Raw genomic sequence first — 17,691 nt, forward strand, 5'->3', positions numbered from 1 at the left:
TTTGGCCACTTTCGTTTTCTTTTGCTAAAAAAAAAAAAATGATGAATAAATTATTTTCTTAATCATTCGGCTCCTTAGCTGATGCATAAGAAATTAAGGAGGCTACATAGTGGATACACAACACGGGGTGAATTCGACACAACATCCTGCCGAGTGAATTTTTATTCGGTGGTGAATGCTTATTTTTTCTCAGCGATCAGGGAATGTACATAGGATAGTTCTTTGCTTAACCGCATCACTTCGTTTTCGGCAATACGAGGGGTTTTTTTACTGCGCTAATTTCCTTAACCATTCGACTTGCAAGCCGAAGTTCAAGGAAACTGGGGGGGGGCATAGGTGGTACATTTCGGCGGTTAAAATTATTTTAATCTCGCCGAGAATGAGTGAATTAAAATAGCTGCTTGGTGAGACTGCTACTCAATGCAGAAATCTATACCTACAATCCAAATTAAATGGTCATATTTGACACAAAGGCATTGGCAGATTCACGTGGCAATACAACCACTACTAGATTAATTTCGTGCAATTAATCCATGAGATAAAGGTGAAATTGTGAGGTAGTGATGTGATGTGATTAAGACAAAAGAGGTAGTAGGCTTTAGCCTATGGACATGATTGTGGTGTGTGGAATCATGATTTTCTTCAAGGTACCAGGCTAGTGAGGAGTCATGGTTTGCTTTCTTGTCATGGCAGAATACAATTGGGAAGACAAAAGTTTTTATTTAGCCCGAGCTCAGCAAACTTGGCCTAATCTGGGTTTTATTATCCTCGACCATATGGCTCAGCATTAATTAAGTATTGCAATCACTTGGCTAGGACGTCAACAATGAGATATGAGGTATAGAAAATCACCTACTTTTGGTGGTCATTCTATGCATACATGCATCATCCCTTCAGATAATGGAAGACAGGACCATTCTAACATTTCAACCCCCTTTTCGAATATATATATATACTTGGAGCAGCGTGCAATATGTTTGAAATGTCAAGCCAACATCATTATTGCCTTGGTGTTAAAGTCAGCATACATCAAGCTATTCATATATATGTGTGTGTGTGTATATATATGTATATATAGACTCTACACCCAATTCTTCTCGGCCTCGGCCCACTTTACAAAACTATATGGCCGAATACAATTTTTCTGAGTTTAATATATATATAGTTGTGTGGTATAATCGGCCGTTTTCATTTTAAGCCTCGCCGAGAGAATTATGTTTGCGTTGCTGCATGTTTAATTCAACAAAGGCCACAAGGTTTGATGGTTGTGTTCTATTTGGTGCATACATGCAGTACTAACGAACAGATCATGGTTGCAGAACGTGCTCAGAGGCATGAGTTTAATATATATATATATATAGTAGTATCACGTCGAGGTACCATTATCGAATTTTAAATGCCGAAGCGTGGATAGTTGAATGACATGTCGAACGGTTGTCCACATGTGATTGTTTCTTGAAGACAAGCAGGCTACTTGGTGGCAGGCCTTCGACTATTTGGTTTTTCTCGGCCTTGACCCCATTTGCTTTTCCTTGGCACAGCAGGTACAACTTTCTTTCAAGGAGTAAGTGATAGGTGAGAGTCCCCGAGCCTTTAACCTCATTTGGTTTCTCGGCCCTCGACCCTATTTGGCTTTCCTCAACTAAGTTTTTCTCGAGCCGAGAGGACAACTGAGCATTAGTCTCCAACATGCATGTTGCATCCTCACTTTTGCCATATCCCTATGTGTTCTTTATAGCGGCTGGTGGGGTGGAACCATCAGATTATGGGATCTTGGCGATCACAGTCCCTTGACAGTATTAGGCGAAGACACATTTGGAGCCGTGGCCTCTGTCTCGTCGTTGGCAGGCACATGTTTATTGCAACTCATGACAATGGATGTGTAAAGGTGTTCTGTTTATCCGTGTCCTTACTTGATCCGGGCTAGAATTATGTTAGGCCGAGCTCGGCCAATGCATCGAGGTTTCTTTCAAGACGTGGCAGGCTATGGAGTGGATTCCTCGACCATATATTTATTCGACTGCGCTAATTTCCTTAACCATTCGGCTTACGGGCCGAAACTTAAGGAAATTGGGGGCAATGTTTGGATCCAAATATTCACCATTAGCTTGTGCAATCAAGGCCGTTGAGTGAGCATAGCTCTCAATCGTCGGATGGAAAAATAGAGATAATTTTTGTCATTATTAAAGGATAATATTATGATTTTTATCATAATAATTATCTTTTAATATGAATTATCCTAGCATCTTCTTCAACTAGATAAATAAGGTGCGAATTATATCCCGAAACAAGTGGTACAGTTTAAATTGAGTTGGGATGTGTGTGGACGTGTGGATTGGATATGCTGCAAGATGATATTAAAGATGATGGCTTTGGGTGATGATGAGACAAGCCTAGAAAAGCTAGGTTTTTTTTTTTTGGTGGTGGTGTAATGATGACCTAGGAAACCTAGGTAGGCTAGGCTTTTCTTGTTTTTTGCATGGTGATGGAAGTAAGAGTTTCTGCTGAAGGTTTTTAATGAGATCAGAAGCCTAAGTGGGCTAGGTTTCTGATGTGGTATGGTAAAACCTAGATAGGCTGTTGCTTATCTAACTGACGAGTTTGAAAAGTCAACGAACAAATCCCACACATCAATTTGAAGGATATGCTTCAGCTCCGCAAATTAGGATTGCAGTGGGACTCTACAAAATTATTTGGTCGCGCCACACAACATTTGCCTATAAATACAAGACTCGGTGCAACGGAAGAAGGACCTTCAATTCAACACACAACTGCCCCGTGCAAAACCTCACAAACATCTTGAGATTTTTTATTTTCTTTTTCCCGCCGACACATCTTCAGTTTGGATAAACAGCACTATGAAGGCAACCGGTGAACACCTTCAGTTTGGATAACAACACTGTTACTGTAGAATCAGCCGACCGAGGAGCTCCTTCAGTTTGGATAAACACCACTGCGTCGATGCCGATTGGTTACCTATCCAAGTCTGGGTTGAGAAGGGTTTTCGAATCCTTATTGGCAGAGGTCATCTTATTAGCCTTCTCGGCGAAGTAAGGTGTTACGAGTTATGACATTCGGCGTATTGGACACTGAGTGATTTTATGATTGGATACTCACAAGTGAGTTTCAGAGTTTGTGATTCTGACGGCCAAACCACATTCACCATCAAGACATACATCACCTTTGAGTACTTGTGTCCGTATAGTCTGGTGTCAATTCGACATGCTTACTGGTGTCAATTCGACGTGCTTATACTCTTACGAATATAATCACTGTGACTGAATCGGGGGCCGACAATTTGTGAACTTCGCAGAACTAGCAGCCTTGTCTTCAGGCTTGAGAATCCAGAGGTCGACATTTGTTCCTTCCTCGGCCGTAGTCGCAAGATAAAGAAGTCAGTAACGCGCTCAACGCAACATCAACAAATTTTACTCCTCAGCCGAGCTCGGCCGACGAGTTGGCACTCCCCACATTCAATTGAAGGATGTAGTTAGCTTATTAGTTACTCGGCTTGTGCGCCATGTAGGCTTTGTAATTTTTAGGGTCAACAGTTTACTAAATTTCAAAGAATCAAAAATATGGTGGGACCAACACAAAGTTTGGAATTCAATTCCTCACTTTGGAGGAATTGGATCCCTTGATAGTAAGTGGTATTTGAGTTCTGGAAGAATGAGGGAATGGGGAATCCATTTTTCATACCCATAATGCCTTCACATAATTGCTGAAATTCCAATGATAAACCAGCACCGGTGCCCAGCGCTAGTCTGTCTCCTTCGTCCTCACTACCGTCCCTTTCCTGTCTTCCCAAGGCTACATACCCACCATCATCTTCCTCGACAACAACAGTAACCAGAAAACAAGATCAAGCGAAAGTTGAAGAAGAACCCATTTTAGTTATTTGATTTTTAACACAATGTTAAAAACCAAACTCCTCACATTCAAATCAACACAAAATACCCTGTAAACTAAACTTCAAAGAAATTACATCACCACAACCAACACTTCCCAAAGGCCTCAAACCCACCGTGAATTTCAAATTGTTGAAAGATGATTGAGGCAGAGATAGAGATAACGGTTGGGTTGGGGTTTGGTTGGTTAGTTTTTTATTTTTACTTTTATATCAATTGACTTGATTTCCTATAAGTTCTTATAAAATATTTATTTATAATAAAGGGCATTCTAGTAATCATACAAATTTTCATTTCCATTCAAGTGAATTCTAGTAATCATACAACTTATATTCAAACATAACCATTAATACTCCGATTCCAGAAAATTGTAGTAAATAACTTTAATGAAAATCTGGATTTCAATTCTCCTCAAGTTAATTCATCCTCAATTCAGTTCCCCCTCAATCCAATTCCACCTATTTTGATTACGGATAAGTAAACGAGCCCTTAAAGTGCTTCCTGGAAGAAGCACATAACTGATGCTTCTTGCAGAAAGCACTTCAAGTGTTTTTGGAATCCAAAAACATTTTCTCTATCCAAACAAGCACTTAGTCTATCTAGTATTACTCTAAATATAAACAAGGGGGTAATGCTAGGGAGACTAAATTTGTTGATAAATTTGCAATACAGAATCACGTGTCACTAATAAGAAATAAACATGTTATCCAACACTTATGTAATAATACAATCATCGACTTTCATGTTATTTAGTTTACACATTTAGTCTACAAATTTAGTTAATGCCAGGAAGATTAAATTTGTACACAAAATTTGCAAACTAAATAATGTGTCATCAATAGAAATGAGCACGTTTATTAACGCTTAAACCATAATTATATCATCAACTTTCATCTCTTTTAGTTTGTAAAATTTAATCTCCTTAGTATTACTCTATAAACAAATCTCTAATTGTTTTCCAATTTTATTCCAATTATTCAGAAATTTCCAAGTTTAGATTGAAAATTAACGACGGAATCGGAAATTTCATCCCAACTTGAAGTCTTGAACTTGCAGTCGGTGCACAACAAAGAAAGGGTAAAATAGTAAACTAGCCACGATGGAGTAAATTATAAAAAGGGGTTAAAACATAGGAATAAGTATAATTACCTAAAAACAAGGGACATAATGAACTTCTCGTTGCTCGTAACTTTTTGAGGGAGCTAGGGTTTAAGGGTTTTTCTCCTTCCCCGATCTCCGCGAGTGAGAGTTGAGCAAAACATGCCTCGTACGACCACACTCGAGTGCCCAGGTTGTCCTCCACTTCGAGCTCTAACCTTCGACGAGCTCGGTCTCATCAAAGGTATCTCTGTCTTGTCTTATACTGTCCATTTCTCGGCCAAACAAGAATCAACTGCTAATTCTTGTGATAAAAGTCTAAAATTCGGTTATACCGTTGGTTGTTTGCAGTTATTGAAGCTCGGGGTAAGCAAGGAAGGGCAGAACCAAAGTTGGTTGAGAGGTGGGGCGACCTAGATTCGTCGAAAAGCGTGCTTGCCGCCTCTTTGGATGACCGAAAATCTGATCCGGTATGAGTTTTCTCTGTGATTTATGGTTTCAAGGGGATACACCCTTGAAATTTCCTTTTTATTCGTTTGTTCCAAAACAGAAAGAAAAAAAAAGAAGAAAAAAAAGGAGGGTGAGGAGGAGGGTAGAATCATCATCATCCCCATCCCAACTGCAATAGTGCTGCTGCCGCCTGTAAGAAATGACAGGCAGCGGCTCTCACTTCGCTGCTAATACTTGTCAAACCGATTGAACGATTAAACGATTAAACTTTCCATTATGTCATGTGTGTCCTGGGAATGTAGTTTCAACTGGGTATGTCTGGCTCTGTTTTATGAGTTTAAAGCATAAAACGATTGAACGATTAAACTTTCCATTATTTCAATGTTGCAGCTGCTAGCTGTTGCAAGGAGAAATGGGACGGTGAGTACATTATTAAGTGGGAGCAATTCGTGTTTCCTTTTGTTTTATAATTACAAGATGACAACTATTAGGTGCTTGCACGTCTTACAGATTGAAGTTCTTAATCCTCTTACTGGGGATCTCTGTTTCTCTGTTACCAATTCTAGTAATAACGGGGTTCAACCTGAGGATGACCCTGTTGCTGGATTACATTTGCTTGCCAAAAAGAATTTGGAACTGGCTTCAAGGTAAGATGCCTTCTGTGCTTTCATATTTTACCATCTAAACCGAATTTTGATCACTGCAATTTCTAATAAAGTTAGGTACTTAATCATCTTATGATGCATAGGATTTGGTATGCTTGGGTGTTCAATTTTAGGTTCACTCATTCTTTTATAACTCTTTTTTCACCAGTTTTTATTGCAGTACAATTACTAAGATCGTATAGAATGTGTTTTCTAGTGCACATTTTGTGGAGTGCATACATGCACAGTGTATTCGCCTTGCATGCTTCAGTTATATATTTACAGTCTAAAGTTTAATTGCTAGCATGTATACCAACTTAGATAAGTGTCCCCTGAAAACCAAGTTGTCTTAAGCTTAAACCTTTGAGAGGTGCCTCAAGTATTTCTATATTCTTTTGACAATGTTAATTCTTGCATAAGTTTTTTTGTTTAAAAACAATGGCATTGTTCCCTCTGTGCATACAGGTACTAATATTTTTTAAACTTGTTATATGCTGTTAGGTCTTGCACTTTGCTTACATGTACAGCAAAAGGAAATGCAAGCATAAGATCCTTTGAATTGACTAAACCAGCATCAGATGTTACTTCGACTGGATCTTCAAGAACATGGAGTGTGGGTGCTGGTGGAAATATCTTATGTTCGAAAGTAGATGGAAGTGAAAACTACTTTTTATTTGGAGGGTGAGTTCTGATAATAAGGAAAAGGACTTACCATAGGAGCTTCAAAATCTACTTAACGTTTCATTAAACAAAGAGTATCATCACTAGGATATTTGTCTTACAAGTGGTGACGTTATTATTCTCAAACTCAGGAAGCGTGTTGAGATGAATGTCTGGGATCTTGACAACTGTGCCAAGATTTGGAATGCAAAACCTGTGAGCATTTCTATCTTCCACAATTATGACTTGAGGAAATTAACACGCACGCACACGCACACACACGCATGTATTTTCTTTTGCAAACAGTATGATCGGCATTTATTCTAATTTTTTTTTACCCTGAGCAGCCTCCTAAAAACACCCTTGGTATCTTTACCCCAACTTGGTTTACATCTGCCACATTTTTAAGTAAAGATGATCATCGGAAATTTGTTGCTGGCACCAACAGCCATGAGGTAATATTCGCTTACAGTAGGACTGATTTTGTCTTGTTGTTTTCAGTTGGAAATAAGCTACTTCTGGAGAATAGTTCTCTTTTTATATATTTATTTATTTTTTAATGTACTTAGGATGATAAACTTCTGCGCAAACTAAGAATATAGTATAGGTTTTATAAAAACTGAATACAACTTTGAGTTCTTGGATTTCTATAATGTTTGCTCGTTGTAGAAGTTCAGTTTCTTGAATACTCTTAGTAGCACAACCGAAAAAGATTCTGTTGACAGCTTATGACTGGTTTTATTTGACAGGTTCATCTCTATGACATTTCTGCACAGCGAAGACCTGTCATATCATTTGAGTTCCGAGAGACCGCTATTAAATCTGTAGCGGAAGATCTAGATGGCTATACAATCTATGTAGGGAATGGATCTGGCGACCTAGCTTCTTTTGACATACGCACAGGTGCGTTGAGCCTTTATTAGCACATTTTGATAAGTGGTGGGGTCAATGGGGATTAAACTGGAATTTGAAACTGCAGTTAGGGTTGAAATAGTTTAAGCCGGGTAAAATTGTGTATATGTGAAAAAAAAAAACTCGGGGATACATTTTCTATGGACTGAGCTTTGAGATTTAATAATGCTTGAAGCTGAGTTCACCATGCTTGGGCTGGCATTGGTTCTGCCGAAGAACTTCTGACTTGAGTCTCACTTATAATTGTTCATCAATTCTTTGAAAATTTGTATGTTACCAAATTCTTTTTTCTATAGAATAGAAAAAAGTAGCTGAGGTATGTATGTAGGCATGATTAAAAATTTAAAAGCCATTTGTAGAGCTTACTTAGGGAAGAAAAAGCCATCTGTTGAGCATGATGCTTGTTACCTAAGTTATGGAACGACTGGTGTATCAACGGCTGGTGTCAGGCATGTCCACTATGGAGGTCCCTTTGCAAGATTCGAGAACACTATTCATGTTATCGATAGGGATAAAGTGGTTGTGTATTGTCCCTCTTGAACCAGATAATGATAGTATGACGTTGTTTATGTTACTTTGTAATCTGTCTTTTCGACTATTGGTGGTGCTTTCTTTACTTTAATTCTGTGTTTTACAACAGGGAAATTGTTAGGATGCTTTTTGGGGAAGTGTTCAGGTAGCATAAGATCCATAGCAAGGCACCCAGACTATCCAGTGATAGCATCATGTGGTGAGTGCATGCTTTCTGTTTTCAATATTTAAAATTTTTGTTCAATACTAGTTCTTTCTCTCTCTCTCTCTCTCTCTAAAGCTTTATTGGTAAAGTTAGTAGGGGTTGGAAACCAAATTTATTCTCTATGTATCACTGACCTTAAGTTCTTTCCTTCTAGGAGTGGATAGCTATCTACGGCTTTGGAATGTGAAGACTCGGCAACTACTCTCTGCGGTATGTTATTGCAGTTTATTGTTTATGAGTTATATAAGCAGGCTATTGACCAGCCGGCCTGATTGTTTAGAGTTACATCGAGCGAGAAGCCCAAATTTGGCTCTATATAAAATTTTAGCTAATCTTTTGTACTTATGATAATTATAGCGAAGAATGTATGTGGAAATAACATAGTATCCTTAATAACTCAAATGTAGTTTCTCATCAGTCCGGTGTCAGCTCCCCCTCATCGCTCTTTGAACTCTCTTATAACTTAAGAATCCTTTCCCCATTTGCCATCTCCTATGCCAGAGAAGAGGGAGGCATGGAAAAATTCTGACCATAGATGTGGATTATTGATTTGTTCGGATCCAATACTTTTGTATGCAATTGGGTCATGGCACTTAGATTGGTCACTTCTCAAACCTCAGTGCCTGACATAACTCAAAATATACAGAAATACAATAAGTAGTGAATCATTTTATTATCCAATGAAATTCCCCAGATCTGGAACACTACCTATAACTTTGTGAACAATGGAGCTGAATTTTCAAGGACTAATAACAGTTCTTGTCGTTCAGACTTATATAAGAGCTTGGTTGGGATCACGACTTGTACTAGGGAAGCATGGCTTCTCAAAGACTTCTGAACTTATGATTGGTTGAAGCTTGCCACATATGAAGTTGGAGAGATGTGGTTAGGTCCGGATTTGGATGTCTAGGGTATTTTAGTGCTTTCACCTTAGCTTTTGCCGGATTGTCAAAAGTGAAAAATGTTGGCTAAAATTCCCTAATTTTCATGGTTTCATGTGTAGTGGAGTAACAATGATGTATGCTGCAACTTTCCTATTCTTTTAGATCAATTGTTCTCGTTGAAATGTTGCAGGTTTACCTGAAGCAGCCTCTGTCAAACGTTCTTTTTGATTCCAATTTCACCGATGGTCAGTTTTTCTTTCCTATTTCTGCAAGTTGTGCTATCATGTAATCATTCCCCAAAACTATAGCTGCAAGGTTTCCTTTCTATTCTGCAGAAGCAGAAGTTGTGAATCCCTCAGCCAATCGGCTGCTGCATGGAGAGCATGTTGCGGCTGAGAAGGATGAGGACGATACACCACCCGTGAAAAGGAAGAAATCCAAGGAAAAGAAAGGAAGCAAGACGGAAGCTAAAGAAAAAACTGGAAACGGGGAACCTTGTCAAGATAATGAGCAGCATATTGTAGCCGAGAGAGATGAGGGCGAAACACCACCCTTGAAAAGGAAGAAATCCAAGGAAAAGAAAGGAAGCAAGAAGGAAGCTAAAGCAAAAAGTGGAAACAATGAAGCTTGTGATGAAGATGGAGGCAAGAAACTGAAATCCAAAAAAAGTAGCAAAAGGTTAAAACGGGCAGATGTTGATGACTTATCGTGATCCCGACGGGGCCAAAAGGATGGAGCATATGCTCAAGCAACCCGGCAGAGACCCAGGGCCAAACATGCCGATGGGGAAAGGCAATTGCTTCCTGACAAATTTTTGATAGGAAAACTTTAAGCAACATTGTAAATTGTCTCTTTCGGAAATCGGATAGCTGTGCTATTTAATCAGATTGGTGTTGAACTGAAAGTGAAATCAGTATTTGTAATCCAAAGATTATTGCTTTAACACATCTAGGGGAAATGGAAGTGCAAGTTTTCAGTCTCTTTCGGAAATCGGATACATTCCGAATTACTCTCGAGCGTCCTCGCCCAATCTCGTTCCAGATTTACCTCTTCTACACAATTGACGAAAAACTAACATTTACGAACAAAAAGAAGTGCGTGACATTGAATGAAATGGATGACAAGCGAACTTGTTCTGCTGAGATTGATAGCTCAGTTAACATCAAAAGCAAATTTTATCACATGCGCCTTAACACAAGATCAACACTGTTTTCGGTAAAATTCGCAACTAAAACAATCAACCAGCAGGGAATGAAAAGAAGTAGCACGTTACTCGGTTGCAGCTTCATCTTTCTTCGGGGCTAAGTACCTATGACAAATTGCACGATTAAATGTTTTCAGCTAGCTCACTTGACGAAGGTCAGTTATGAAAACTGACAACTCAACTAAATTTACTATTTACTTTTAGTTTTCTGAAATTGTTGCTGAAAACAGATCGCTTACCCCTGACCCCTCGCCCAGCGAGAGAGCTGATAGAGTTGGACAGTCTCATTTGAGACATGGCATGCCAAAAGCAGATAGTTGCGAGGCTGTACCATCCACGCGAATCTCATAAACAACGCTGAATAAACGCACATTGCTGCAGAAACAGATTCAAAACACGGTTATAATCCTGCCACATAGTATATACTAAAACTAATTTACATCCTTCAAATACAGTTATATTGGACCTGCTGTCATATTGCCAGAAATCATTTCTGGAGGTTTGTTCATATCCGCCAATCCCTGTTAAATCAATCCCGTTATGATCAAGATTAGTCAAAAAGCATGAAGCTGCATTTGAATTCAAATACATTCTTATATACTAGAAATCACGGCAGAGAAACATACAGCGGCAACGAATCCCCAGTTTGCAACAGGTCCCCAAAAGTGAGTTGTTTTCGGACCAACTGGACTGTTCAAGAATGCTCGGAATGAAGCCATATGTGATATCTACTGCTTAGAATCTCTGTTAAGTCAGAAAACAATAAGAAAATAGAAAGAAGAAAGACAACTCAACAACGACAGGATGCAACAAGATGCAACGACAACAAAAAACCAACAACAACAAAGCCTTATCCCACTAAATGTCAATCTGCCAAACCTAGTAACAAACTTGTCAATTGGCAACGAAAAACTTTTCATTGTAAACCCCCCTTTACACGATTTAACGCACTTATCATGTTCTTATCGTCAATGGTTCTCGCAAAATCGTTTTAAATGATCAAACTTGCTCCTCAAACTCACCACGACATTACCCGACAGCAGTAACAAACATATAACTGTGGAATAACAAGAATAAAACAAGATAAACTAGTTAATTATCAATAATCCTTCACAGATTAGATTAATTACTGATTAGCAATAGCTCAATTAACTTATCAAAAGTCCAATTATTAGGACTCATTTGGAAGTCTTTTTCAAATGACTGAAAGCGCTTTTAGAAAAAATATTTTTGGATTTCAAAATCACTTGCCGATCACTTCAAGTGCTATTTACAAGGTTTGGTTTCAAAAACATTTTCATCAAAAAATCTTTCTGCTATATTAAAAAAACGATAAATTCCAATTTATAATTGTCAGTGTGCATTTTCAGAATCGAAAGTATTGTGATTTGGTCCAAAATTAAATACACAAAAATAAAAATTAATTCAATTTTCTGATAATAAATTTGATCAAATCCAGACCTTTCCCCTAAGCCCTAATTCCAAAACGCCCAAATTCAGACGAGTCAATATATGATGTATGTATGTATGTATGTATGTATGTATGTATGCCATCATGCATGAGAGACGTACCTTATCGGAGAACTCGACGGAACAATTGGGGACGATCGGCGTTTAATTTACAGGGAAAGTCTCTGACTTTCTCGGAGGGGCTGCGTTTGTGGGACAGTACCAGCTCCCGGGAAGCTACCCAAGTAGAAGTAGGTGAGTGAACTCGGATCGGCGGCGGACCAACGATATTTTCCTCAATGCTATTTGAACACGTGTCAAGATGGAGAGGAAGATTGGTCAAACTATTGGGTCCAACTCTACTTCACAAGTGGTAAACAGAGTTGTATTTTTTGGGCCCATTACAACTTTGATAGGCTGTAGTTGTGGTTATTGTGGGCTGGGTTTCCCCTCGGCCCATTCTCATCAAGTTTGATTAATTTATCTTGGCAGATAAAGGGTTTGGATCAAGTTTCATTGACTCGTGTGATCACCAAGGAATTAGCTCCAATTACGAAATTATATTCATGAACACAATTAGTTAATGTCCAAAAGAAAGAATATTGGCAAGTGGTCCTTTACCACAGGGGGACTGGGGAGGGGGAGGGAGAAAGAAGTTGAGCCTTTGCATGACGGTGTGGGTTAAAACTCCGTGGCTAAACTTCACTAGTGGTAAAGGGCATTTGTAGATGTTAATAGTGCACGTACAGAGACATGACTAGGCAGAACTTCACTCGACAGGAACCACAAAGATGCAGTGTAATATGCAATGCATGATCCAAACCTGTGTGATGTGTTATGGCTTGAGTCTTCATCATCTTAGAAACTTCACCTGCAACCTATCACCTACCTAATCCTAGATTGAGCTTGGTGAGATAGAGGTATAAAGATACATGCTTGTTCAAGGAAATTCAAACCTAGACTTAACGTCTGAAACAAAAAACAAACCAATAATTTGTACTGGAGGTGGAATAGATACAAACATAATACCGATTACAGCCATGGCGCGCCAAGATATGGCATTTCCAATGGCATAGAATAGTGAAAACCCACAGCTAAGTAACAACTGTGCACTTACTGAAATTTAGGGTAGTAATTAGAGAAGAAATGTAAGATTGGGAAGCACAGATAGTATTGTGTTGCACATTATCTTCCACAAGGCTTTCATTATCGTTGGACCAGATTGCAGTGACATTGATCAGTAGGTTGGGGGGTTTGTGATAATTAGTCCTGCTTTATTCGTGTTTTAATATCTAGTTACTGGAGATTGTTTGGTCAGAAGACCCTAGCTGTTTTATTCGACTGCGTGCTCAAGCGAGAATTTACATGACCGATTCTCCATTTATATGCAGTTAGGCATAGCAGCAGATGATTTATGGGCAAAAGAAGTAGAATCAAATGAACCTTTGTATTTCTCGACGTAAAATGAAAGTTTGTGTGCCCTTTGCAGTACTGATTAAATTATTCGTATCATACATGGTTTATTTGAAGCACAAATGAAGAGCCTTATTTTTATAGGGAAACATAGATTACAACAAGAAAACCGAAGGGATAATGGCTTTACATTGCTAAATATTAAGTTTGAACAATTGATTACTCAGGCAGCTATAGCAGGATCTCAGCCTTGAAGGAAAGCTCGGAACCACTTAACGGAGACCTTGGGGTAGCGCGTGTAGTTACTGAAATCAACAAAGTAAATACCAACTCGATTGAACCCCATGCCCCATTCAATGTCGTCAAATAGAGCCCAATAGAAGTACCCTTTGACATTCACTCCATTCCTGCAATAATATTTGTTAAGAATGAGACAATATATTTGTTTCAGTATCAAATAAAAATATATATCATCCCTTACTTAATTGCCTTATTGATTCGATACAAGTGACGAGTAACAAAGGAAATTCGATATGGATCCTCTAGAAGTACTTCAAGTGGAGAGCCATTGTCCTTGTGATCAGAAAGTCCTACAAAGAAAAGGTGTAGAAGTTATGTCATCCTTTTTTGTTTTTGTTATGCATATTTTGGTTAACAGTATATATACAAGGATTAACCGAAGCATAAGAAATCGAACCATTTTCAGAAATGTAGAGTTTTGGATTTTGATAATTATCCTTTACGTACTCCAACAGCTTCTGCAGCCCTTCCGGCCAATGACTATCGGTCTGCACCATAAGGAAAAATTTAACCACACACTTTCCTCAAACAAAGACAACACCGATGTTTCGTTTCTTACAAAACTAGCAAGAACATAGAATCTTAAAAAATTTCTTACCACACCAAGAATTTCTTCATCTTTGATAGCTGAAACAATCAAAACACGATCAACACGACGGAATATTAAAACTATCCTTGATGTTTGATTTTTCGTTTGTCCTTATGGCTCTAGAGAGCAAGATATCTTACCTATTGTTTCGGCCCATTGATCGAAGGAATAACGCAACGCCTCACCTCGAGGAGGAGCCTTATGTTTGGCATATGTTGATGTATAATAATTGATACCAACCAACCCTAAACTCCCATTGAGCAGAACTTTGTCTTCTGCGGAAAAAGTGGGAAGCCTATCCTTCACCCTCTCCTTCATACTTTGAGGATAATCTCCGAATACTAATGGTCCCATAAACCTAATGCACAAATAGTAGCATTACTAACGAAAAAGCTTATCATAAAATGATTAAAACATGCAAGTTCTCATGATCATCAATGATCATGTGATCATGAAATGGAATGCTTCTACTTACCATCCGAGGTAGAAGTCAAAAAGTCGTCCTGCTGCAGCTTTATCTTCCTTTGATTGTGTATAGGGCAAAAAATATTGTGAAGCGAGGACGATTCCCAATTCACCCTTTTGTTGTTCCTAGAAGATGACATTCAAACTAATCTTTAGTGATAAGATTAAAAAGTTGAAACAATTGAATTTATATGAATTTCCTCGAGTCTTCAAGTCTCACTTGATATTTTTCTTTGTAGAGCTTAACCACAGTGGCATGGGCAAGGATAATGTTATGGGCTGCAGTGTAAGGCTCTGTTGACGAGTTACCACCAAACTTGCATGGACCGACAGTCTCGAAACATTTCACAGGAGACCCTAATGCACAAAGGGTTGATGGAAGTGAACACCTCCCCGGTGGGGAAATCCCAAGTTCATAACCAAATTGAGCAAGAATGTTTGGCTCATTAATTGTGAACCAATGTTTAACTCTGTCTCCAAAGTTTTTGAATAAAAGCTCGCTATAGTCTCTAAAGTCATTCCTGGAAAATCGACCATATCATTATTATACATTATGAGATTGATCTTATGTTCTTTATTTATCTTATCAAGTTCATATTTTTCAATTCATGTTTACAAAATGACATATGCATGCAAAATGGTTTTCGAAAAAGGCTTACACGAATGAGCGATTCAGTAAGCCTCCATACTTCTCTTCCAGGGCTAGTGGCATGTCAAAGTGATAAATCGTCACGAAAGGTGTGATGCCTGCGTTAGAACGCAGAAAATACATTAAGCCAAACGCATACTTAATTCAACCATCCAAGTACATAAAAACTGGTAGCTTTCTCACCATTTTTTATTAGCTCATCGATCAAGCTATTGTAGTAATCAATACCCTCTTGGTTAATTACGCCACTTAAGCTTCCCTCTGCGTAGGATCCATCAACACCCCATCAGTTTCTTATAAATGATTAAACAAATTTTAAAAAGAACAGAATAAAGAAGAAATGATTTTTACTTGGTAAAATCCTACTCCAGGAGATGGAAAATCTGTAAGAATTTAGTCCAGCGTCCTTGATAAGCTTAATATCCTCCTAAAATTCAGATTAGAGTATATTAGCTTAATTTTTTTTAAGAACAAACTGGATTTTTAAGGATGTTTTGACCTTTTGCTACTCGCCTTGTATCGTTTATATCCATCGACTGCCATAGGGAATTTTGTACTGTTTCGAAGTTTTTCTGAAATTGAAATTTGTTAGCTGATCATTATTCCGAATGGAAAAATTATGAAGATAAGATAACTTATTAAGGTTATGTAAACCTGGGAGTGTTTCCATGCGATGATCCCAACCACTTGGTCCTCTCCCTCCTTCTTTAGCTGACCCTTCGCTCTGCGCTCAACATACATCGATTAATATAACAAAATCTATTTTAACAAAGAAATTTTGAGGCTATATATGCATAACTCATTTTACATGTACCTGTGCAGCAGAAGTGGCGGCTCCAAACATAAAATCGGATGGAAAGTCTGATCGTTTAATTTTCAGTTCTTCAACAAGTTTAGGGTTGCTTAAATTTAACTGAAGGTTGAACCCACCCACTGTCACATTTGCTACAACTCCGTGAACATGATCCCCCACGGACTGATGTTCAGCTCCATTTAAATGTGCTAGTTCTGCAACAACATATCATTGCACGATGAACCACTTAAAATGACCATAAATCGAAAACCTGCAAAAATGTAGAACAAGATGAAGAAAATGAAAAGGGTTAGGGATGAATGTTTACCTAGGCCTCGACCTTCCACAGATGAACAGGCTAGCAAAGTGATGAGACAAATGGCAATGAGACCACGAGCCATCTTTGTCAACGAAGAAGATGATGATATTTGAGATGTCCATAGCCACCTTTTATATTGGCAAGCAATAGGATGCTCAGAAACTAACCAGAAGAAAGTTTTGGTTTGGACAGAGGATAGTTTGAAGGCTAAACATAAAGTAGCTTCAACCGTTTGAATTTGTTTTTAGATGCTCGGTTTCAGCCTGCCAAAAATACGGAAGTAACCCAAAAACAGAAAGAAGGAATACCGGCCGGGAAAATTCTTTTCAACGAAAAGTACTCTAGAAGATTTTATTGCAATAAGGGCGGAAAACTCAAACTCCATATATATTCATACTTTGATTAATAAATATTTCACGACTGGTCCAATATTTGTAGCTAATATTGTGGTAATGTTTAAAAACCAAATAGTGTTTAGTATTGTTCTTTTAGGGTGCGTTTGTTTGGGCTCATTAGCCTTCATTGGACTAGACTGGACTACACATTAGTGTAGTCCTGTGTTTGTTACTTACACGGACTAACTTTAATGGGATAATGGAATAAAACCGGACTCGCGTGGACTATCTCCATCACTAGGAGGTCTTAGCGAGACCCCCAAATACCATGGAATTGCTAAGACCTCACTTGCTCGCTTCGCCAACATCACCTACACCCACCAACCCAGAACTGCAGAGAACCTAGAACCCAGAATCAAGTCATCTCGTTTCGAATCATGGAGAACCCGGAATCGCCAGATCTTCCTCTACTCGTTTCGAATCGCGGAGAACCCAAAACCCAGAACCCAGATCTTCATCTGATGAGCTTGGCTATTCCCTTCTCTCTCTAGAAATGGACGGTTTTTATCTCTCCCTCACCACCAACACTACCCCTTTCTTTCTCACTCGCACTCGTTTTCTTCCTTCACTTTCTTGCACAACCCAAAATTTCCCTCTAAGGCTCAAGAAATGGGTTGTTTTCAGTTCCAGGGAGGAGCCAAAGCTCGACCCTTTGGACCAAATGGAGCTCAAGTTCGTCGATTTGTAGATCCGATGATCGACGAAGCCTTTGCAAACTGGAAAAAAAAAATTGGGGATTTTTCTGGGTTTGATTTGAAGAGAAAAGTAAATTAAAAGAAGATAAATATGAGTTTGAATTCAAGAGAAAGCAACTGAAAAGAAG

At 38.6% G+C, this 17,691-nt stretch overlaps 3 protein-coding genes across 4 annotated transcripts; 1 reads left to right on the plus strand and 2 right to left on the minus strand.

Annotated features, from left to right (window-relative positions):
* The first annotated feature begins 5,049 nt into the window (after positions 1 to 5,049).
* LOC137710638 (ribosome biogenesis protein NSA1) lies at positions 5,050 to 10,273 on the plus strand. Its single transcript, XM_068449715.2, has 12 exons — positions 5,050 to 5,250; positions 5,358 to 5,476; positions 5,847 to 5,876; positions 5,967 to 6,103; positions 6,602 to 6,781; positions 6,913 to 6,976; positions 7,108 to 7,215; positions 7,510 to 7,663; positions 8,313 to 8,402; positions 8,563 to 8,618; positions 9,483 to 9,537; positions 9,628 to 10,273. The coding sequence occupies exons 1-12, from the start codon at positions 5,169 to 5,171 to the stop codon at positions 10,002 to 10,004; spliced, it is 1,452 nt and encodes a 483-aa protein (XP_068305816.2). The 5' UTR covers positions 5,050 to 5,168; the 3' UTR covers positions 10,005 to 10,273.
* Positions 10,274 to 10,369: 96 nt separating this feature from the next.
* Positions 10,370 to 12,264, minus strand: LOC137710639 (mitochondrial pyruvate carrier 1). 2 transcript variants are annotated; one of them, XM_068449717.2, is made up of 5 exons: positions 12,069 to 12,264; positions 11,123 to 11,240; positions 10,963 to 11,017; positions 10,736 to 10,871; positions 10,370 to 10,601 (listed from the first exon to the last, which is right to left on the minus strand). In XM_068449717.2, the coding sequence occupies exons 2-5, from the start codon at positions 11,213 to 11,215 to the stop codon at positions 10,562 to 10,564; spliced, it is 324 nt and encodes a 107-aa protein (XP_068305818.1). In that variant the 5' UTR covers positions 11,216 to 11,240; positions 12,069 to 12,264; the 3' UTR covers positions 10,370 to 10,561. The 2 variants fall into 2 exon arrangements, with proteins under 2 accessions (XP_068305818.1, XP_068305819.1); XM_068449718.2 differs by having other exon boundaries at positions 11,123 to 11,227; positions 12,069 to 12,249.
* Positions 12,265 to 13,375: 1,111 nt separating this feature from the next.
* LOC137710149 (beta-glucosidase 13) lies at positions 13,376 to 17,691 on the minus strand. Its single transcript, XM_088695580.1, has 14 exons — positions 16,483 to 17,691; positions 16,176 to 16,369; positions 16,016 to 16,085; positions 15,875 to 15,933; positions 15,713 to 15,788; positions 15,545 to 15,622; positions 15,372 to 15,459; positions 14,933 to 15,233; positions 14,723 to 14,838; positions 14,388 to 14,605; positions 14,257 to 14,285; positions 14,056 to 14,146; positions 13,840 to 13,948; positions 13,376 to 13,765 (listed from the first exon to the last, which is right to left on the minus strand). Exons 1-14 carry the CDS (start codon positions 16,553 to 16,555, stop codon positions 13,603 to 13,605), a joined length of 1,665 nt encoding a protein of 554 aa, XP_088551706.1. The 5' UTR covers positions 16,556 to 17,691; the 3' UTR covers positions 13,376 to 13,602.

This window comes from Pyrus communis, chromosome 6 (genome assembly GCF_041283825.1).
Source record: "Pyrus communis isolate YQ-2024b chromosome 6, ASM4128382v1, whole genome shotgun sequence".
Classification (NCBI taxonomy): domain Eukaryota; kingdom Viridiplantae; phylum Streptophyta; class Magnoliopsida; order Rosales; family Rosaceae; genus Pyrus; species Pyrus communis.

Excerpts from the sequence above, each read along its gene's own strand:
- LOC137710638 (XM_068449715.2), top strand. The coding sequence starts at position 5,169 with ATGCCTCGTACGACCACACTCGAGTGCCCAGGTTGTCCTCCACTTCGA. Across the intron at positions 7,664-8,312 it reads TTCTTTTGACATACGCACAG|GGAAATTGTTAGGATGCTTT; the intron begins GTGCGTTGAGCC and ends GTTTTACAACAG. Across the intron at positions 8,619-9,482 it reads CTCGGCAACTACTCTCTGCG|GTTTACCTGAAGCAGCCTCT; the intron begins GTATGTTATTGC and ends GAAATGTTGCAG.
- LOC137710639 (XM_068449717.2), bottom strand. The coding sequence starts at position 11,215 with ATGGCTTCATTCCGAGCATTCTTGAACAGTCCAGTTGGTCCGAAAACA. Across the intron at positions 11,018-11,122 it reads ACTGGGGATTCGTTGCCGCT|GGATTGGCGGATATGAACAA; the intron begins GTATGTTTCTCT and ends TTGATTTAACAG. Across the intron at positions 10,602-10,735 it reads CGCTGGGCGAGGGGTCAGGG|GTACTTAGCCCCGAAGAAAG; the intron begins GTAAGCGATCTG and ends AATTTGTCATAG.
- LOC137710149 (XM_088695580.1), bottom strand. The coding sequence starts at position 16,555 with ATGGCTCGTGGTCTCATTGCCATTTGTCTCATCACTTTGCTAGCCTGT. Across the intron at positions 15,623-15,712 it reads CTGGAGTAGGATTTTACCAA|AGGGAAGCTTAAGTGGCGTA; the intron begins GTAAAAATCATT and ends GATCCTACGCAG. Across the intron at positions 13,766-13,839 it reads CGAATCAATAAGGCAATTAA|GAATGGAGTGAATGTCAAAG; the intron begins GTAAGGGATGAT and ends ATATTATTGCAG.